The following is a 21,916-nucleotide window of genomic DNA, read 5'->3' on the forward strand; positions in this document are numbered from 1 at the left end:
TGCAGTTTGCGTCTCTTTATTTATGGAAGGAGAGGGTTCAGAGCAGGTTTACTGGATTGATGCCTCGAATGAATGGGTTGTCTTATGAGGAAAGGTTGGACAGTCTGGGCCTGTCTCCATTGGAGCTTAGGTGTGGCTTGATTGAAGTATGCTAGATCCTGAGTGCTCTTGGCAAGCTGGACGTGGAAAGGAAGTTTCCTCTTGTCAGGGAGACCAGAATGAGGGGGCGCTCGTTTAAAATTAGGGACCGGCCTTTTTGGAGAGAGACAAGGAGAGTTGTTCCAGAGGGCTGAGTGTCTTTGGAACACGGCCTCTGAAGGCAGTGGAATCTGGGTCAGTGAATATTTGTAAGCCAAAGGCAGACAGATTCTTGTTAGGCAAGTGAATCAACAGTAGATGGACACATGGAATTCAACACAAACCGGTCAGCCAGGATCTTATTGAATGGGACCTGCGTAATAATTTTTTGTGACTCATGAGAACTCCTAGACACTGACTGTCTTTAAGACAGAGATAGATAGGTTCTTGATTAATAAGGGATCAGGGGTTATGGGGAGAAGGCAGGAGAATGGGGATGAGAAAATATCAGCCATGATTGAATGGTGGAGCAGACCCGATGGGCCGAGTGGCCTAATTCTGCTCCTATGTCTTATGGCCTTATGACAGAGCAAGCGCGAGAGGCCAAATGGCCTACCCCTGCTCCTTTGTCATATATGCTCGATCGATGAAAATCCTGATTAAAACCCAGGGCAATCACTGGCAAATAAAATCTGGGAAGATCCTCTCACCCCTGTCGGCGGTCAAAACTAGTTCAGATGCAACAGGTGATTAAGAAGGCAAATGGAGTTCTGTCCTTCATTTTAGAGGGATGGAGTTTAAGACTAGGGAGGTTATGCTGCAATTGTATAAGGTGTAAGTGAGGCCACACCTGGAATATTGTGTTCAATTTTGGTCTCCTTACCTGAGAAATGACGTACTGGCGCTGGAGGGGGTGCAGAGGAGATTCACTAGGTTACAACTAGGGGTTGGATTACGAGGAGAGGTTGAGTAGACTGGACTGTACTCATTGGAGTTTAGAAGGATGAGGGGGAATCTTATAGAAGCATATAAGATTATGAAGGGAATAGATAGGAAAGATGCGGGCAGGTTGTTTCCACTGGTGGGTGAAAGCAGAACTAGGGGGCATAGCCTCAAAATAAGGGGAAGTACATTTAGGATTGAGTTTAGGAGGAATTTCTTCACCCAAAGGGTTGTGAATCTATGGAATTTCCTGCCCAGTGAAGCAGTTGAGGCTCCTTCATTAAATGTTTTTAAGATAAAGATAGATAGTTTTTTGAAGAATAAAGGGATTAAGGGTTATGGTGTTCGGGCCGGAAAGTGGACCTGAGTCCACAACAGATCAGCCATGATCTCATTGAATGGTGGAGCAGGCTCGAGGGGCCAGATGGCCTACTCCTGCCCCTAGTTCTTATGTTCTTATGTAACCTACTCCCTAATGGCGGAGGATATGCGCTCGCAAAATCCTTTGTCTGCCACCACCACTGTATCCCGTAACAGCCTCCACAAAGAGGCGCCAGAATGTGGCGACTAGGGGCCTTTCACAGTAACTTCATTTGAAGCCTACTTGTGACAATGAGCGATTTTCATTTCATTTCCAATCTCCACGCCTAGTGTTGAGAAGGACCCGGTTCTAACACCAAATGCACAAAATGTAGGGGATGATGTGAGATAATTGCTGAGTGCCCTCTTCACCCCAGGAAGGAGAGACCTACTCACCACAAAAAAGTCAATCCGGAAGTAAACCTGATGAACATGGGAGAAAAAAGAAAAGCCCCTATCAGTCAGCGCAAAAACTGCCACGGATCTGCCTCCGCATCTGCTCCATAAAAACCAACTATGCTTTTGCCACCCCTGATGGAATCAGAGACTTGTATCTAGATCGGTCCAATCGAGAGTCTAAAACACAATTTAACTTGGACCTGGACCTTCTGGGCATTTCTCTTATGTGGGAACCATATCCCATCAAATTCGTTAAGTTTGAACCCAAATACCCTCCAAAAAATGGGTGAAAATGGCCAAAAACAAAGTACCACCTCGTGTGAGACTCCTCCCTACAAACCATCACCAGAGTCCCGCTAATTTGTTCAATTATATCACAGTCCATTTCCCTGATTTATATACTTATCCTTCTCCATAATAAACGCAGAGGCAAAAAACCTATTTAAAACCTTACCTACGTCTCCCAGCTCCACACACACATTTCACTTTGGTCTCTAATGGGCCCTACTCTTTTCCTGGTTACCCTCTTGCCCTTAATATATTTACAAAACACTTTGGGATTTTCCTTGTATTGCCCACCAGTGTTTTTTCATGCCCCCTCTTTGCTCTCCTAATTTCTTTATTAAGTCACCCCCACCCTTGCACTTTGCTCTGCCTCGGGGCTTCCACTGTTTTGAGCCCCTTGTATCTGCCATAAACCTCCCTTTTTTTCTTTATCCAACCCTGTATATGCTTTGACATCCAGGTTTCTCTGGAATTGTTGTCCCGCCCGTTACCTTTTATGGAAATATGTGCTCTCTATTTCCTCTTCTGATGTGGTTTCATGGGACAAGTAGTCATGCCTGGAAAAGATTGACAGACTGAGGCGCGACCTTATTGAGGTCGATGGAAGAGCAACACTGGAGGCCATCGATACAAGATAGTTACCAAGAAATCCAATGGGAAATTGAAAAAATGTGGTGAGAATGTGGAACTCGCTCCCACAAGGAGTGTTTGAAGCAAATAGTTTGTGCACATTTAAGAGGAGCTAGACGTGAATATAGGGAGAAGGGAATAGCGGATTCTAATGATTGGTTTGGATGAAGAATTATGGGCAGAACCTTGAGTAGAGCTTTAGGGCCAGGATGGACTGGTTGGACCAAATGGCCTGTTTGTGTGCTGTACATTCTACATTTGTCTATGTATTATGTTCAGTTACTGTGGCCAGGGTGTGCTTATTTTGTAATAATGAGTCTTGTTCTATTAAAAATGACCAAATTGTCTTGGGAAATGCTGGGCATGTTGTTAGACTGATCTCTGGTATTCAGTTAGTTTTTGGTTTTTTTTTACTCTTGGGATATAAGTGTCACTGGCTAGGCCACCATTTATTGCCCTCAAGTCGGTGGCGGCAAGCAGCCTTCTTGAACTGCTGCGTTGTCCATGTGGTGTAGGTACACCCACTGTGCTGTCAGGGAGGGAGTTCTGCGATTTTGACCCGGTGACAGTGGAGGAACGGCGATATATTTCCAAGTCAGGATCGTGTATGGTTCGGAGGGGAACTCCCTGGTGATGGTGTTCCCGGGTATCTGCCGCCTCTAGCTGGTAGAGGACCGGGTTTGGGAAGTGTTTTCAAAGAAGCTACTGTACTCCTTGTGAAGGAAGATTTCAAAAAATGTTTTGCCTGGATGGATGTCACCCTGATGAAGAGAAATGAAAAGTCGGCTGTGGGATTATCAGCATAGGTCAAAGGGCAGGGTTTGGAGGAGGTTTTTGAATGCTAGGAGCGGGTATGTAGCAAGGCAGAGGGACATGGGCAGGAATGGTGTGGCTGTATGAGTGACCAATACGAAAGGACAATGTGGGAAGAGTCTCCTATCAGCAAGGTGAAGAATGGTTACAATTACCTGGAATTACCCATTTGAGTAATTTTCCTGTAAAGATATTCGGGCAATATCCTGAAACCTCATCACTGTTAGTAAAATTCAGAAAGACAGGCTTGTGGGTGTGATGAAGTTTGATGGGAAGAGGCTTGTGGAGGATAAATGGTGGATTAGACTAGTTAGATGAATGGCCTTGTTTCTGAGCTGTAATTTTGACGTAATTCGCTACATTCGTGACCCTGTGCTATGACATCTGCCAATTAATGATGAAGTGTCCTATGTTGATAAAATTGTTGATCTGGTCCCAATTTAAACAAAGCTTTGAATTCTCTACTTTCTCCACAATGCAACTTGTCAGTCATTTTTCTGCTGCATAGTTGATGTTCTGTATAGAACCTTAGTTAGGCCACACTTGGAGTATGGTGTTCAATTCTGTTCACCACACTACCAGAAGGATGTGGAGGCTTTAGAGAGGGTGCAGAAGAGATTTACCAGGATGTTGCCTGGTATGGAGAGCATTAGCTATGAGGAGCGGTTGAATAAACTCGGTTTGTTCTGACTGGAACGAAGGAGGTTGAGGGGAGACCTGATAGAGGTCTACAAAATTATGAGGGGCATAGACAGAGTGGATAGTCAGAGGCTTTTTCCCAGGGTAGAAGGGTCAATTACTAGGGGGCATAGGTTTAAGGTGCGAGGGGCAAGGTTTAGAGGAGATGTACATAGAACAGTACAGCACAGAACAGGCCCTTCGGCCCTCGATGTTGTGCCGAGCATTGTCCGAAACCAAGATCAAGCTATCCCACTCCCTGTCATTCTGGTGTGCTCCATGTGCCTATCCAATAACCGCTTGAAAGTTCCTAAAGTGTCCGACTCCACTATCACAGCAGGCAGTCCATTCCACACCCTAACCACTCTCTAAGTAAAGAACCTACCTCGGACATCCCTCCTATAACTCCCACCCTGAATCTTATAGTTATGCCCCCTTGTAACAGCTACATCCACCCGAGGAAATAGTCTCTGAACGTCCACTCTATCTATCCCCCTCATTATCTTATAAACCTCTATTAAGTCGCCTCTCATCCTCTTAAACTCAAGACCCCTGTTAATAAACGCTAACACACTATAAGCCTTCTTCACGCCTCTATCCACTTGAGTGGCAACCTTCAGAGATCTGTGGACATGAACCCCAAGATCTCTCTGTTCCTCCACATTCCTCAGAACCCTGCCGTTGACCCTGTAATCCGCATTCAAATTTGTCCTACCAAAATGAATCACCTCGCACTTATCAGGGTTAAACTCCATCTGCCATTTTTCGGCCCAGCTCTGCATCCTTTCAATGTCTCTTACAACAGCCCTCCACCTCATCCACTACTCCACCAATCTTGGTGTCATCAGCAAATATACTGACCCACCCATTAGCTCCCTCCTCCAAGTCATTGATAAAAATCACAAATAGCAGAGGACCCAGCACTGATCCCTGTGGTACACCGCTGGTAACTGGTCTCCAGTCTGAACATTTTCCATTCACCACCACCCTCTGTCTTCTATATGATAGCCAATTACTTATCCAATTGGCCAAATTTCCCTCTATCCCACACCTCCTTACTTTCTTCATGAGCCGACCATGGGGAACCTTATCAAACGCCTTACTAAAAACCATGTGTACGACATCAACTGCTCTACCTTCATCTACACACTTAGTTACCTCCTCAAAGAGTTCAATCAAATTTGTGAGGCAAGACCTACCCTTCACGAATCCGTGTTGACTATCCCGGATTAAGCTGCATCTTTCCAAATGGTCATAAATCCTATCCTTCAGGACCTTTTCCATTGTCTTCCCGACAACCGAAGTAAGACTAACTGGCCTATAATTACCAGGGTCATTCCTATTCCCTTTCTTGAACAGAGGAACAACATTCGCCACTCTCCAGTCCTCTGGCACTATCCCTGTGGACAGCGAGGACCATTGTACGAGGCAAGTTTTTTTACACAGAGGGTAGTGGGTGCCTGGAACTCGCTGCCGGAGGAGGTGGTGGAAGCAGGGACGATAGTGATGTTTAAGGGGCATCTTGACAAATATATGAATAGGATGGGAATAGAGGGATACGGACCCCGAAAGTGCAGAAGATTTTAGTTTAGACGGGCAGCATGGTCGGCACAGGCTTGGAGGGCCGAAGGGCCTGTTCCTGTGCTGTACTTTTCTTTGTTCTTTGTTCCCTCAAGTGTTATGGAGCAATTAATAGTGCTGCCTGTTGTGACAGGCGGCGCGCAGGAGGCGAGTGGCAGAGTAGGGTTACATGAACAGTCTGGTGAACTTTCTAACTCTGCTGTCTTTGATCAGGAGCTCGTGTTGGTCGAGGATGTGTGGAGAGGGGAGGCTCAGGATTTACTCACTCAGATCGCTACACTTCAGGAAGAAAACAAACAGCTGGCGATGAACGTTTCCCACAAGGATGGAAACCTGACTGAGGAAGAAATCCTGAAACAGGAAGGTAAAAGCAAGAAAATTCCTCAACTCACCATTCATTGTCAGCAGCCAATTCGTGGAGAGACCAGCTTGTGGTTGGCTGAGCAGACTCCGAGCATTTTCTGAAATTCTTTCCAGGAAAGTTTGAGGTTGAACCTTTACCTGCAATGCAGGGGATGTGGCGAGCCACCTGAAATGCCATCTGCAGCCCACGGCCTGTCCTTGGACAAGCCTGGTCTAGACTGACCCTCCCCTTACAGGCAGCATGGTGGCACAGTGGTTAGCACTGCTGCCTGACAGCACCAGCGACCCGGGTTCAATTCCGGCCTTGGGCAACTGTGCGGAGTCTGCACTTCCTCCCCGTGTGTGCGTGGGTTTCCTCCGGGTGCTCCGGCTTCCTCCCACAGTCCAAAGATGTGCAGGTTAAGTGGGGTTACGGGGATAGGGCGGGGAAGTGGGCAGAGGTAGGGGGCTCTTTCAGGTGGTTGGTGTAGATTCGATGGGCCGAATGGCCTCCTTCTGCACTGGAGGAATTTTATGTTCTCTGTACTGAGAGAAGCCCGATCTACCCCCTCAGCTGGATGTCAAAATTCCCATAGTGCTCAGCAGGAGAGTTCTCCCCGGTGTCCTGGGCAAGATTTATCCGTCAATCAACATCACGGTCATAACCTAACATCCAACTTTGGGAAAAGCTTAACATCTGTCATTGGGGAGAATGTTGGAATTCTATTTATTAAGCAATTAGTAGCAAGACATTTCAAGAATAGGCAGCACGGTGGCACAGGGGTTAGCACTGCTGCCTCACAGCACCAGGGACCCAGGTTCAATTCCAGCCTCGGGTGACTGTCTGAGCAGAGTCTGCACGTTCTCCCCGTGTGTGCGTGGGTTTCCTCCGGGTGCTCCGGTTTCCTCCCAATGTCCAAAGATGTGCAGGTTAGGGAGATTGGCCGTGATACAGTGCAGGCTTGATGGGCTGAATGACCTGCACTGCAGGGATTCTATGATTCTAAGAATCACTAAATAATCAAGCAGAGTCAACATGGTTTTGTGAAAGGGAAATTATGTTGTCCAAATTCATCTGAGTTCTTTGAGGATGTGACCAGCAGGGTTGGATATAAGGAAACCAGTAGATGTAGTGTATTTAGATTTCCAGAAAGTATTTAATAACATGCCACATAAAAGGTTACTACACAAGTCAAGAGCTCATGGTGTTTGGTGTAATATAATTGCATGGATAGATGATTGGCTGACTAACAGAAACCAGAGAGTTGGGATAAATGGGACATTTTCAGATGGACAAACTGTGACTAGTGGACTGACACCGGGATCAATGCTGCGGCATCAACTGTTTACAGTTTATACTGATGACTTGGATGAGGGGCCGAATGTCTTCTAGCCAAATCTGCTGACAATACAAAGAAGTTTTACAACACCAGGTTAAAGTCCAACAGGTTTGTTTCGAGGAGCAGCGCTCCGAAAGCTAGTGACATCGAAACAAACCTGTTGGACTTTAAACTGATGTTGAAAAACTTCTTATTGTGCTCACCCCAGTCCAACGCCGGCATCTCCACATCAATACAAAGATAGGTAGGAAAGCAATTGAGTAAACGTTGTGTTATCCAGCACTCTCCTAGCCGCAGTGATTTACTGTCTGGAATTTCTGCTGTTCACCTAATACAAATCGTCACTTTACCAACCAAAGTTATCCATAACTGTAGACTGTAAGATTTTATACTTTAATTTATGTCTTAATGTACTGTTGGAAATCAGAACTACTGTGAGTATTTGCATATTAGTAGATGTCACAAGTATTGAACTGTATTCTATTGGTGAAAGGCACTCTCCATGATCCGGCATTTTAACCAGCACCTCCCATTCTCCTTGCATGCCGGATGATAAAGATTTTGCTGTATTATTTCAATGCAGAGAGGCTGCGGAATGCTATGCTACAGAGGGATCTGGGTGCCTTGGTACACAACTCACTAAAAGTTAGCATACAGGAACTTAACGTAATTAAGACAAATAGACTGTTTATTGCAAGGGGGCAGACTATAAAGTGAGAAAGTCTTGCTACAACTGTACAGGGCATTGATGAGACCACATCTAGAGAGCTACATAGAGTTTTGCTCCCTTGTGGGGTGGCACGGCAGCACAATGGTTAGCACTACTGCCTCTCAGCTCCAGGGTCCCGGGTTGAATTCCAGCCTTGTGTGACTGTCTCGAGTGGTGTTTGCACTTTCTTCCTGTGTCTGCGTGGGTTTCCTCCGAAGATGGTTCGGTGGATTGGCTGTGCTAAATCGCCTCTTCGTGTCCAAAAAAAAGGTTAGTGTGGTTACTGGGTTACGGGAGTAGGGTGGAGGTGTGGGCTCAAGTGGGCGGCACGGTAGCACAGTGGTTAGCATTGTTGTTTCACAGCGTCAGGGACCCAGGTTCGATTCCCGGCTTGGGTCTCTGTGTGGAGGCTGCACGTTCTCCCCGTGTCTGCGTGGGTTTCCTCCGGGTGCTCCGGTTCCCTCCCACTGTTAGGTGAATTGGACATTCTGAATTCTCCGTGTACCCGAACAGGCACCGGAATGTGGCGACTAGGGGATTTTCACAGTAACTTCATTGCAGTGTTAATGTAAGCCTACTTGCGACAATAAAGATTATTAAAAAGTAAGGTGCTCTTTCCAAGGGCCAGTGCAGACTCGTTGGGCCAAATGGCCGCCTTATGCACCGTAGGGATGTATGATTCTATTCTATTCCACTGAAAGCAATTCATAGAAGGTTCACTAGGTTAACTCCTGGGACGAAGGTGCTATGAGAAAAGGATGAATGTGTTGGGCCTATTCTTACTGGAGTCTGGAAAGAATGAGAGGTAATCTTATTGAAACATAAGATTCCAAGGGGGCTTGACAGGGTGGATGCTGGGAGGTTGTTTCTCCTTGTGGCTCTCCCGATTAAGGTAGAGGTGAGGAGAAATGTCTTTCTATGAGTAGTTAATCTTTGGAATTCTCTGCCTCAAAGAGCAATGGAGGCCGGCTTCATTCAATCTATTCAGGACAGGTTTTTGATCTTCATGGAAGTCGAGAGTTATCGGGAGGGTGGGGGGATTGGTGGGGGCAGGCAGGGAAGTGGAGTCACAGCCACAATCAGATCGGCCACAATCTCTGAACCGGGCTTGAGGGGCCGAATGGCCTGCTCCTGTTTTCTCTGTTTTCTGTTGTTTGTCGGAGCTCGATGTGTGAGAATTTGCTGCTGTGTTACCTACAGTAATGTCTACGCTTCAGAGATACTCTAGTGACTGTGAAGCCTGAGGTTAAGAGGAGCTTTCGAATCTGATTGTTTGCAGTACGATTGTGCGTTTGATATATCCAGACACACTTTTCTTGCGCACACAAGTCGGGCTGTTGATATGTGGACATAAAAATTTGACCCTTCTAATAATACCCCCACTTACACAGTGTGCTTTATCCTAAAGTGCCTCAAACAATGAGTGAGATTTTGAAGTGCATCTCAACCACAGGCGATATTTTTAGTACCTGGGATGTGATGTGAGTACTAAAATAGAAACAGAATTCAAAACTGCCATCAAAATATCTGAGAGACCTCTGACATTAAATTGTCAAGTTATTTTTGTTGCCTGGCTGTTTTAAGCTGAGACTCAATCTTGTGGCCCTCCCCTGCACCCTTTCCAAGGCCTGAGTAGATTAGCAGGTGTTTGGTTCTAACAGCACGGTGCATGTACCTACACCACATGGGCTGCAGTGGGTCAAGGAGGCAGCTCGCCATCTCCTCTCGAGGGCAATTAGGGAAGGGCAATAAATATCGGCCAAGCCAGCAACACCCACATGCCATGCATGAATTTAAAAAGGCCGAGAGATGAATGAGAACGTGCTGAGGAGACTCCCATGACCACCATACACCTCGTAAATCTGACAGTGTGACACCCAAAGCGTCTGCATCGAATCACAGAATCCCCATCGTGCAGAAAGAGGCCCTTCCGCCCACCTGGTCTGCACCGACCCACCGAAAGAGCACCCTACCGAGGCCCACTCCCCCTATCCCCATAACCCACCCAACCTGCTCACCTTTGGACTGCGCTGGAGGGTGAGGGCTGCGCTGGAGGGTGAGGGCTGCGCTGGAGGGTGAGGGCTGCGCTGGAGGGTGAGGGCTGCGCTGGAGGGTGAGGGCTGCGCTGGAGGGTGAGGGCTGCGCTGGAGGGTGAGGGCTGCGCTGGAGGGGAACAGCAGTGCTGGAGGGTAAGGACTGCGCTGTTCCCTGGAACCCACTGACTCCCGTTGAATGTCACACCAGATTTGCCGTATCGTAAATCACAAGCTGGTTATGTCCAGAATTAGACCATAAGACCATAAGGCATAGGAGCGGACGTAAGGCCATTCGGCCCATCGAGTCCACTCCACCATTCAATCATGGCTGATTTCAACTCCATTTACCCGCTCTCTCTCCATAGCCCTTAGTTCCTCGAGAAATCAAGAATTTATCAACTTCTAGATGCCCCCGCAATGCTCAAACGCCTCTATGTACGGCCCGTGAACGAGGTCTATGCGCGACACATCCTCACCACTCGCTGCCAGCATCCCGGGGAGTCGCTAGATGACTACCTACGTGACCTCAAAGCCCTCGCACGCAGCTGCAATTACCAGGCCGTTACGGCCACTCAGCATATGGAACTCGCCATCCGAGACGTCTACGTGGCGGGAGTCCAGTCTAATTACGTGAGACAGCGCCTACTCGAAAAGGGGGCCCTGGACCTGGATGAGACGGTAAAGTTAGCCTCCTCTCCGGAAGTGGCGTTCCAGAGCCTTACTGCGTTCCCGGCTGACCACGCGACCCCCTCGTAGACCCCCGACCACAGACTACCCCAGGCCTGTGCCGCACGGCCGCCCGCCATCATGGGGGGCTACCCTGCTATTTCTGCGGCCAGTCCCAACACTCTCGGCAGCGCTGCCCGGCCGTAACGTGAACTGCAGCAGCTGCGGGAGAAAAGGACATTTCGTCAAAGTCTGCCTGGCCAGGTCTAAAAACTAACTCACAGGCCGATCCTCAGACTCACAGGCCCGCAGACCCCGCAGCGTGGCAGCGTGTCTGCCGACTCCGCCCCCCTCATCAGACTCGTGCTATCCGTGGGAGCAGCCATCTTCCAGTCCTCACAGCACGTGCGACTCACGGGGTCGCCATCTTGGCCATCCTCCACCACGCGGCCGGCCACGTGCGATCCATGGGGGCCGCCATCTTGGACGCCATCTTCCTCCCCGCCTGCCAGGCTCGACCAACGGGGACCGCCATCTGCTACGCCGCTCGATGCATACGATCAACATGGGCAGCCATCGCGGAGCCGCCCCAGCACCTCCGACCACGCCGCCAGCTACCCGCAACTCAGCGCAGTCACCCTGGACCAGTCGTGACCCAAGCACCTCCGGAGCTCCATGATGACCGTCCGGGTTAACGGGTACGAGACACCTTGCCTCTTCGACTCCGGGAGCACAGAGAGCTTCATTCACCCGGACATGGTAAGATGCTGCTCGCTCCCTATTTTCCCAGCGCACCAAACCATCTCCCTCGCCTCTGGGTCGCACTCGGTGCAAATCCGAGGGTGACCTACTGCAACCCTAGCAATACAGGGCGCCAAGTACGCAACTTTAAATTATATGTGCTCCCAGACCTCTGGGCTCCTCTCCTATTGGGACTCGATTTCCAATGCAACCTCAGGGGCCTAACCCTGAAGTTCGGGGGGCCCCTGCCCCCACTCACCATATGCAGCCTCGCGACCCTAAAAGTCGATCCTCCCTCACTCTTCGCAAACCTCACCACCGACTGCAAACCAGTCGCCACCAGAAGCAGGCGGTATAGCGTACAGGACAGGACTTTTATTAGGTCCGAGGTCCAGCGACTCTTGCGGCAGGGAGTCATCGAGGCCAGCAATAGCCCCTGGAGAGCTCAGGTGGTGGTCGTCAAGACCGGGGAAAAGAGCCAAACCATAAACCGGTTTACGCAACTTGATGCGTACCCCCTTCCCCGGATTGCAAACATGGTAAACCGGATCGCACACTACCGGGTATTCTACATGGTGGATCTGAAGTCTGCATACCACCAGCTCCCAATCCGCACGGAGGACCGCCACTACACGGCTTTTGAGGCAGACGGCCGCCTTTTCCAATTCCTCCGGGTCCCCTTTGGCGTCACGAACGGGGCTTCGGTGTTCCAAAGAACAATGGACCGAATGGTGGGCCGGTACGGGCTGCGGGCCACATTTCCGTACTTGGACAATGTCACCATCTGCGGCCATGATCAGCAGGACCACGACGCCAACCTCCACAGATTTCTCCAAACCGCCCAAACCCTCAATCTCACCTACAACAAGGAGAAATGTGTTTTCCGCACGACCAGACTAGCCACCCTCGGCTACGTCGTGGAGAACGGGGTCCTAGGACCCGACCCTGACAATATGCGTCCCCTCCTGCAACTCCCCCTCCCCCACTGCTCCTAGGCCCTGAAGATGTGCCTAGGGTTCTTTTCATATTATGCCCAGTGGGTCCCCAACTGTGCGGACAAAGCCCGCCCACTAAGCAAGGCCACCATCTTTTCACTGGCGTTCACGCCAGGCCTTCAGCTGCATCAAGGAGGACATCGCCAAAACCGCGATGCACGCGGTGGACGAGTCCATCCCCTTTCAGGTGGAGAGCGGCGCATCAGAGGTTGCTCTCGCCGCTACCCTCAATGAAGCAGGCAGGCCGGTAGCGTTTTTTTCGCGCACCCTGACCACCTCTGAAATTCGACAATCCACGGTCGAAAAAGAAGCCCAATGGGGGCTAGCAATATTTGGAGTAGTGGACGAACCGGGAGTGCAGGAGGCGAAAGAGGCCGGCATTCTGGCCTTTGCGTCCCTAGTAGCCCGGCGAAGGATCTTGCTAATGTGGAAGGAGGCGAAGCCCCCCAGCCTGGAGGCCTGGATGAATGATATGGCTGGGTTCATAAAGTTGGAGAGGATTAAGTTCACCTTGAGAGGGTCTGCGCAGGGGTTCTACAGGCGGTGGCAACTGTTCCTAGACTATCTCGCGGAGCGTTAGAGGAAGGTCGGTCAGCGGCAGCAACCTTGAGGGGGGGGGGGGGGACGTCCTGGGAGGGGAGGGAGGGTGGAAGAGACGTCCTGGGAGGGGGGCAAGGGGGGGCTGCCTGTGGATGAGCAAGAGATAACATGAAGGGTTGGGAAAACTGGCCCGTACGGGTGAGGGCCAGTGTACAAAGCTGTGTAAATATATCATTTTGCCATGTACATATCTTGCTCTGCGCGATTTCTCGTTTTTTTTTTGTTACGAGGGGGGGAGGTTATTGTTTGTAAGGGAGAAAAATTGTGTTAAAAAACTTTAATAAATATATTTTTTTTAAAAAGAAAAAGAAGCCCAAGCCATCGTGGAAGCCGTGCAGCACTGGAGGCACTACCTCGCTGGTAGGAGGTTTACCCTCATCACTGACCAATCGGTAGCCTTCATGTTCGACAATATGCAGCGGGGCAAAATCAAGAATGATAAGATCTTGAGTTGGAGGATCGAACTCTCCACCTACAACTATGATATAGTATATCGTCCTGGGAAGCTCAACGAGCCCCTAGATGCCCTGTCCCACGGCACATGCGCCAGTGCGCAAGATGACCGACTACGGGCTATCCACGATGACCTCTGCCACCCGGGGGTCACCCGGCTTATCCACTATATCAAGGACCGCAACCTGCACTACACCACCGAGGAGGTCAGAGCCATGACTTGTGCGGAGTGTAAACCGCACTTCTATCGACCAGATAAGGCCCACTTGGTAAAGGCATCCCAGCCCTTTGAGCGCTTCGGTATCGATTTCAAAGGGCCCCTCCCCTCCAATAACCGCAATACATATTTCCTCAATATTATTGATGAGTTCTCCCGCTTCCCCTTTGCAATCCCCTGCCCTGATATGACCACGTCCACCGTCATTAAAGCCCTACATAGTGTCTTCACCCTGTTTGGTTTGCCCAATTATGTCCACAATGACCGGGGCTCGTCGTTCATGAGCGACGAACTGCGTCAGTACCTGCTCAGTAAGGGCATCGCCTCGAACAGGACTACCAGTTATAACCCCAGAGGAAACGGGCAGATGGAGAGGTAGAACGTGACAGTCTGGAAGACCGTCCTACTGACCCTGCAGTCCAGGAATCTCTGTTTCTCACTGGGAGGAGGTCCTCCCCGAGGCGCTCCACTCTATTGGGTTCCTACTTTGCACGGCCACAAACGAGACCCCTCATAGCCGCCTATTTGTTTTCCCTAGGGGATCCACCTCAGGAGCCTTGCTTCCGTCCTGGCTGAAGATGGCCGACAGGATACGGTCTCCCTCCGGGACCTGGCGCCCGCCATTTCCACCACCACTATCACCACCGCCGCCCCTCCACTATATCCCGTCCAACCTAACATGACCAGCGCTCCCGCCCCACATGGCTTCCGCGCTCCCATCATCCCCCCTTCACCGGCCTACAGGAATGAAGCTCCAGAAGAGACGCTCCCGGAGTCCACGTCTGTACCCGCACCGGTGTCCCCACTACCGATGCCAGCACGGATGAGCTCGAGACCCGGGCCAGCAGCAACGCCAGAGCTTCGGCGATCACAGCGCACGATCCGTGCGCCGGACCGGCTGAACGTATGAACCCGTCACTCCCACCAGACTTCATTTTTTTAACAGAGTGAATGTATTATACCAATAATCCACCACTGTATCAGTACCAGGCTTTACCTTTGTATTTGCATCTATGCTATGTTATTTCCCTTTTGGGCTCCACCTTGTATGGCATTGTATGGCATCATCCATAGGGGAACATGTTGGGACATGTATGGGCTCTGCCCATGGCTCCTCCCCTTAAGGGGGGTATAAAGGGCTGTAGATGTGTAGGTGGCGCACAGTATTGTTTCAGTCGCAGGCAGGCACTGTTCTAAGTTGATTAAAGCCACGGTTTACTTTTACTCTTGTCTCGAGTGAATTGATGGTCGCATCAGGAATGCACACCCAAAAATACCATTCTGGTCTGCAATATACAACCATTTCAATACTCTGCTGGTATACAACCAGATGGATTATTAAAAACAATGTCTAGTTTATATTTCCTGTCTCATACACCGCTTTTTACACAATTAAACTTCTGTGAGTGAGTTCTCCCTGTGAGTCAGAGAAGACACAGCCAGAGTGAGACACAACCAAGAGTGAGTTTGGGAATTTGAATCTAGGTGGGAATTCAAAGCTTGGGGGGAGGGAGGAAATGCTTTTTATCCCTGGTAAGTAGTTTTTCTTTTCATTGTCTAATTTATTTACTTTTTCTTTCGTTTTTTGGAATTGTAGTTGTATAAGTTTACCTGAGGTTTAAGACATGGCAGGAGATCTCAGACCGTGTCATGCTCCTCGTGTGCGATGTGGGTGCTCAGGGACACGCCCACTGTCCCTGGCTCCTTCACGTGCAAGAAGTGTGTCCAGTTGCAGCTCCTGTTAGACCGCTTGACGGCTCAGGAGCTGCGGATGGACTCCCTTCGGAGCATCCGCGATGCTGAGTACGTCATGGATTGCACATTTAGCGAGTTGGTCACACCGCAGGTGAACGTTACTGAGGGAGATAGAAAATGGGTGACCAAAAGACAGAGCTAGAGTAGGAAGGCAGTGCAGGTGTCCCCTGCGGTCATCTCCCTGCAAAACAGGTATCCCGCTTTGGATACTGTTGAGGGAGATGGCTCACCAGGGGAAGGCAGCAGCAGCCAGGTTCATGGCACCGTAGCTGGCTCTGCTGCACAGAAGGGTGGGAAGAAGAATGGCAGGGCTATAGTGATAGGGGACTCAATCGTAAGGGGAATAGACAGGCGGTTCTGCGGACACAATCGAGACTCCAGGATGGTATGTTGCCTATCTGGTACAAATGTCAAGGATGTCTCGGAGCATCTGCAGGACATTCTGAAGGGGGAGAGTGAACAGCCAGCTGTCGTGGTGCACATAGGCACCAACGATATAGGTTAAAAAAACGGGACGAGGTCCTACAAGTTGAATTCAGGGAGTTAGGAGTTAAACTAAAAAGTGGGACTTCAAAAGTAGTAATCTCAGGATTGCTACCACTGCCACGAGCTAGTCAGAGTAGGAATGTCAGGATAGATAGGATGAATGCATGGCTCGAGAGATGGTGCAAGAGGGAGGGATTCAAATTCCTGGGGCATTGGAACTGGTTCTGGGGGAGGTGGGACCAGTACAAACCGGACGGTCTGCCCCTGGGCGGGACTGGAACCGATGTCCTAGGGGGGTGTTTGCTAGAGCTGTTGGGGAGGGTTTAAACTAATATGGCAGGGGGATGGGAACCGATGCAGGAAGTTGGAAGGTAGTAAAACAGGACAGAAACAAAAGGCAGTAAGGGGGAAAGTGTCAGGCAGAGATGCCATAGTCAAAAATCAAGAAGGGCGACAGTACAAGGGACAGTGACTGAGGGGAGCTCAGTGAATAGGACCAGTAATACTAAAAGGAATAAAATGGGAAGTAAAAACATTAATGGTAATATAACTTAAGAGAGGTTACTGATCAAGGTGTTAAGATTCAAAACAGAGGTAAAAAAGCCAACATAAATGTACTTTAACTGAATGCTCGTAGTATTCGGAATAAGGTAAATTAGTTGATGGCGCAAATCATCGTGAATGACTATGATTTAGTGGCCATTACTGAAACATGGTTAAAGGGTGGTCACGACTGGGAGTTAAATATCCAAGGGTATCAAACTATTCGGAAGGATAGAGTGGATGGTAGCTCTGTTATTTAAGGATGACATCCGGGATGACATCGGTGCTATGGAGGATAAGGTTGAATCCATTTGGGTTGAAATCAGGAATAGTAAGGCGAAAAAGTCACTGATAGGAGTAGTCTATAGGCCACCATATAGTAACATTATGGTGGGGCAGGCAATAAATAAAGAAATAACGGATGCATGTAGAAATGGTACAGCAGTTATCATGGGGGATTTTAATCTACATGTCGATTGGTTTAACCAGGTCGGTCAAGGCAGCCTTGAGGAGGAGTTTATAGAATGTATCTGCGACAGTTTCCTAGAACAGAATGTAATGGAACCTACGAGAGAACAAGCGGTCCTAGATCTGGTCCTGTGTAATGAGACAGGATTGATTCATGATCTCATAGTTAGGGATCCTCCGGAAGGAGTGATCACAATATGGTGGAATTTAAAATACAGATAGAGGGTGAGAAGGTAAAATCAAACACTGGTGTTTTGTGCTTAAACAACAGAGATTACAATGGGATGAGAGAAGAACTAGCTAAGGTAGACTGGGAGCAAGGACTTGATGGTGGAACAGTGGAGAACCTTCTCAGCGATTTTTCACAGTGCTCAGCAAAGGTTTATACCAACTAAAAGGAAGGACGGTAGAAAGAGGGAAAATCGACTGTGGATATCTAAGGAAATAAGGGAGAGTATCAAATTGAAGGAAACAGCATACAAAGTGGCAAAGATTAGTGGGAGACTAGAGGACTGGGAAATCTTTGGGGGGCAACAGAAAGCTACTAAAAACGCTATAAAGAAGAGTAAGATAGATTATGAGGGTAAACTTGCTCAGAATATAAAAACAGATAGTCAAAGTTTCTACAAATATATAAAACAAAAAAGAGTGGCTAAGGTAAATATTGGTCCTTTAGAGGATGAGAAGGGAGATTTAATAATGGGAGATGAGGAAATGGCTGAGGAACTGAACAGGTTTTTTTGGGTCGGTCTTCACAGTGGAAGACACAAATAACATGCCAGTGACTGATGGAAATGCGGCTATGACAGATGAGGACCTTGAGAGGTTTGTTATCAGGAGGTAGTGATGGGCAAGCTAATGGGGCTAAAGGTAGACAAGTCTCCTGGCCCTGATGGAATGCATCCCAGAGTGCTAAAAGAGATGGCTAGGGAAATTGCAAATGCCCTAGTGATAATTTACCAAAATTCACTAGACTCTGGGGTGGTCCCGGCGGATTGGAAATTAGCAAACGTGACACCACTGTTTAAAAAAGGAGGTAGGCAGAAAGCGGGTAATTATAGGCCAGTGAGCTTAACTTCGGTAGTAGGGAAGATGCTGGAATCTATCATCAAGGAAGAAATAGCGAGGCATCTGGATGGAAATTGTCTCATTGGGCAGACGCAGCATGGGTTCATAAAGGGCAGGTCGTGCCTAACTAATTTAGTGAAATTTTTTGAGGACATTACCAGTGCGGTAGATAACGGGGAGCCAATGGATGTGGTATATCTGGATTTCCAGAAAGCTTTTGACAAGGTGCCACACAAAAGGTTGCTGCATAAGATAAAGATGCATGGCATTAAGGGGAAAGTAGTAGCATGGATAGAGGATTGGTTAATTAATAGAAAGCAAAGAGTGGGGATTAATGGGTGTTTCTCTGGTTGGCAATCAGTAGCTAGTGGTGTCCCTCAGGGATCAGTGTTGGGCCCACAATTGTTCACAATTTACATAGATTATTTGGAGTTGGGGACCAAGGGCAATGTGTCCAAGTTTGCAGACGACATTAAGATGAGTGGTAAAGCAAAAAGTAAAGAGGATACTGGAAGTCTGCAGAGGGATTTGGATAGGTTAAGTGAATGGGCTAGTGTCTGGTAGATGGAATACAATGTTGACAAATGTGAGGTTATCCATTTTGGCAGGAATAACAGCAAAAGGGATTATTATTTAAATGATAAAGTGTTAAAACATGCTGCTGTGCAGAGAGACCTGGGTGTGCTAGTGCACGAGTCGCAAAAAGTTGGTTTACAGGTGCAACAGGTGATTAAGAAGGCAAATGGAATTACTTGAGAAAGGACGTACTGGCACTGGAGGGTGTGCAGAGGAGATTCACTAGGTTAATCCCAGAGCTGAAGAGGTTGGATTACGAGGAGAGGTTGGTTAGACTGGGGCTGTACTCGTTGGAATTTAGAAGGATGAGGGGGGATCTTATAAAAACATATAAAATTATGAAGGGAATAGATAGGATAGATGCGGGCAAGTTGTTTCCACTGGTGGGTGAAAGCAGAACTAGGGGGCATAGCCTCAAAATAAGGGGAAATAGATTTAGGACTGAGTTTAGGAGGAACTTCTTCACCCAAAGGGTTGTGAATCTATGGAATTCCTTGCCCAGTGAAGCAGTACAGGCTCCTTCATTAAATGTTTTTAAGATAAAGATAGATAGTTTTTTGAAGAATAAAGGGATTAAGGGTTATGGTGTTCGGGCCGGAAAATGGAGCTGAGTCCACAAAAGATCAGCCATGATCTCATTGAATGGTGGAGCAGGCTCGAGGGTACCAGCCTCCCCGAACAGGCACCGGAATGTGGCGACTAGGTGCTTTTCACAGTAACTTAATTTGAAGCCTACTTGTGACAATAAGCGATTTTCATTTTTTCATTTTTCAGATGGCCGACTCCTGCTCCTAGTTCTTATGTTCTTATGCGTCAACCTTCCAAAAATATATTTTTTTAAACAGCAGTTAATTCTTCAGTCATTGTATAACAGAGATAGAACATAGAAAAATACAGCACAGAACAGGCCCTTCGGCCCACGATGTTGTGCCGAAACTTTGTCCTAGATTAATCATAGATTATCATAGAATTTACAGTGCAGAAGGAGGCCATTCGGCCCATCGAGTCTGCACCGGCTCTTGGAAAGAGCACCTCACCCAAGGTCAACACCTCCACCCAACACCAAGGGCAATTTTGGACACTTAAGGGCAATCTATCATGGCCAATCCACCCAACCTGCACATCTTTGGACTGTGGGAGGAAACCGGAGCACCCGGAGGAAACCCACGCAGACACGGGGAGGTCGCGCAGACTCCGCACAGACAGGGACCCAAGCCGGGAATCGAACCTGGGACCCTGGAGTTGTGAAGCAATTGTGCCATCCACAATGCTACCGTGCTGCCCTTAAGAACAAATAAATCTACACTATATCATTTTACCGTAATCCATGTACCTATCCAATAGCTGCTTGAAGGTCCCTAATGTTTCCGACTCAACTACTTCCACAGGCAGTGCATTCCATGCCCCCACTACTCTCTGGGTAAAGAACCTACCTCTGACATCCCCCCCTACATCTTCCACCATTCACCTTAAATTTATGTCCCCTTGTAATGGTTTGTTCCATCCGGGGAAAAAGTCTCTGACTGTCTACTCTATCTATTCCCCTGATCATCTTATAAACCTCTTGTCAAGTCACCACTCATCCTTCTCCGTTCTAATGAGAAAAGGCCTAGCACCCTCAACCTTTCCTCATAAGACCTACTCTCCATTCCAGGCAACATCCTGGTAAATCTCCTTTGCACCTTTTCCAAAGCTTCCACATCCTTTCTAAAATGAGGCGACCAGAACTGTACACAGTACTCCAAATGTGGCCTTACCAAAGTTTTGTACAGCTGCATCATCACCTCACGGCTCTTAAATTCAATCCCTCTGTTATTGAACGCTAGCACACCATCGGCCTTCTTCACAGCTCTATCCACTTGAGTGGCAACTTTCAAAGATGTATGAATTGAATTGAATGGCATTTTGAAAAACTTGAGGATAGACAAGTCCCCCAGGCCTGACGGGATATATCCAAGGATTCTATGGGAAGCAAGAGATGAAATTGCAGAGCCGTTAGCAATGATCTTTTCGTCCTCACTGTCAACAGGGGTGGTACCAGGGGATTGGAGAGTGGTGAATGTCGTGCCCCTGTTCAAAAAAGGAACTATGGATAACCCTGGGAATTACAGGCCAGTTAGCCTTACTTCGGTGGTAGGCAAAGTAATGGAAAGGGTACTGAAGGATAGGATTTCTGAGCGACCAGAACTGTACACAGTACTCCAAATGTGGCCTTACCAAAGTTTTGTACAGCTGCATCATCACCTCACGGATCTTAAATTCAATCCCTCTGTTAATGAACGCGAGCACACCACAGGCCTTCTTCACAGCTCTATCCACTTGAGTGGCAACTTTCAAAGATGTATGAACATAGACCCCAAGATCTCTCTGCTCCTCCACATTGCCAAGGACCCTACCGTTAACCCTGTATTCCGCATTCATATTTGTCCTTCCAAAATGGACAACCTCACACTTTTCAGGGTTAAACTCCATCTGCCACTTCTCAGCCCAGCTCTGCATCCTATCTATGTCTCTTTGCAGCCGACAACAGCCCTCCTCACTATCCACAACTCCACCAATCTTCGTATCGTCTGCAAATTTAATGACCCACCTTTCAACTCCCTCATCCAAGTCATTAATGAAAATCACAAACAGCAGAGGACCCAGAACTGATCCCTGCGATACACCACTGGTAACTGGGCTCCAGGCTGAATATTTGCCATCCACCACCACTCTCTGACTTCTATCGGTTAGCCAGTTTGTTATCCAACTGGCCAAATTTCCCACTATCCCGTGCCTCCTTACTTTCTGCATAAGCCTACAATGGGGAACCTTATCAAATGCCTTACTAAAATCCATGTACACTACATCCACTGCTTTACCTTCATCCACATGCTTGGTCACCTCTGCAAAGAATTCAATAAGACTTGTAAGGCAAGACCTACCCCTCACAAATCCGTGCTGATTATCCCTAATCAAGCAGTGTCTTTCCAAATGCTCAGAAATCCTATCCTTCAGTACCCTTTCCATGACTTTGCCTACCACCGAAGTAAGACTAACTAGCCTGTAATTCCCAGGGTTATCCCGGTTCCCTTTTTTGAACAGGGGCACGACATTCGCCACTCTCCAATCCCCTGGTACCACCCCTGTTGACAGTGAGGACGAAAAGATCATTG

At 48.3% G+C, this 21,916-nt stretch overlaps 1 protein-coding gene across 4 annotated transcripts in view; it reads left to right on the forward strand.

The window, feature by feature from the left end:
• rilpl1 (Rab interacting lysosomal protein-like 1) overlaps positions 1 to 21,916 on the forward strand; it is a 184,044-nt gene that overhangs the window by 65,611 nt on the left and 96,517 nt on the right. For all 4 annotated transcript variants that reach the window (XM_072513565.1, XM_072513473.1, XM_072513738.1 and 1 more), the window contains exon 2: positions 5,980 to 6,130. In XM_072513565.1, the coding sequence (XP_072369666.1) occupies positions 5,980 to 6,130 (151 nt within the window). The remainder of the gene's footprint in view (positions 1 to 5,979; positions 6,131 to 21,916) is intronic.

This window comes from Scyliorhinus torazame, chromosome 1 (assembly GCF_047496885.1).
Source record: "Scyliorhinus torazame isolate Kashiwa2021f chromosome 1, sScyTor2.1, whole genome shotgun sequence".
Classification (NCBI taxonomy): Eukaryota; Metazoa; Chordata; class Chondrichthyes; order Carcharhiniformes; family Scyliorhinidae; genus Scyliorhinus; species Scyliorhinus torazame.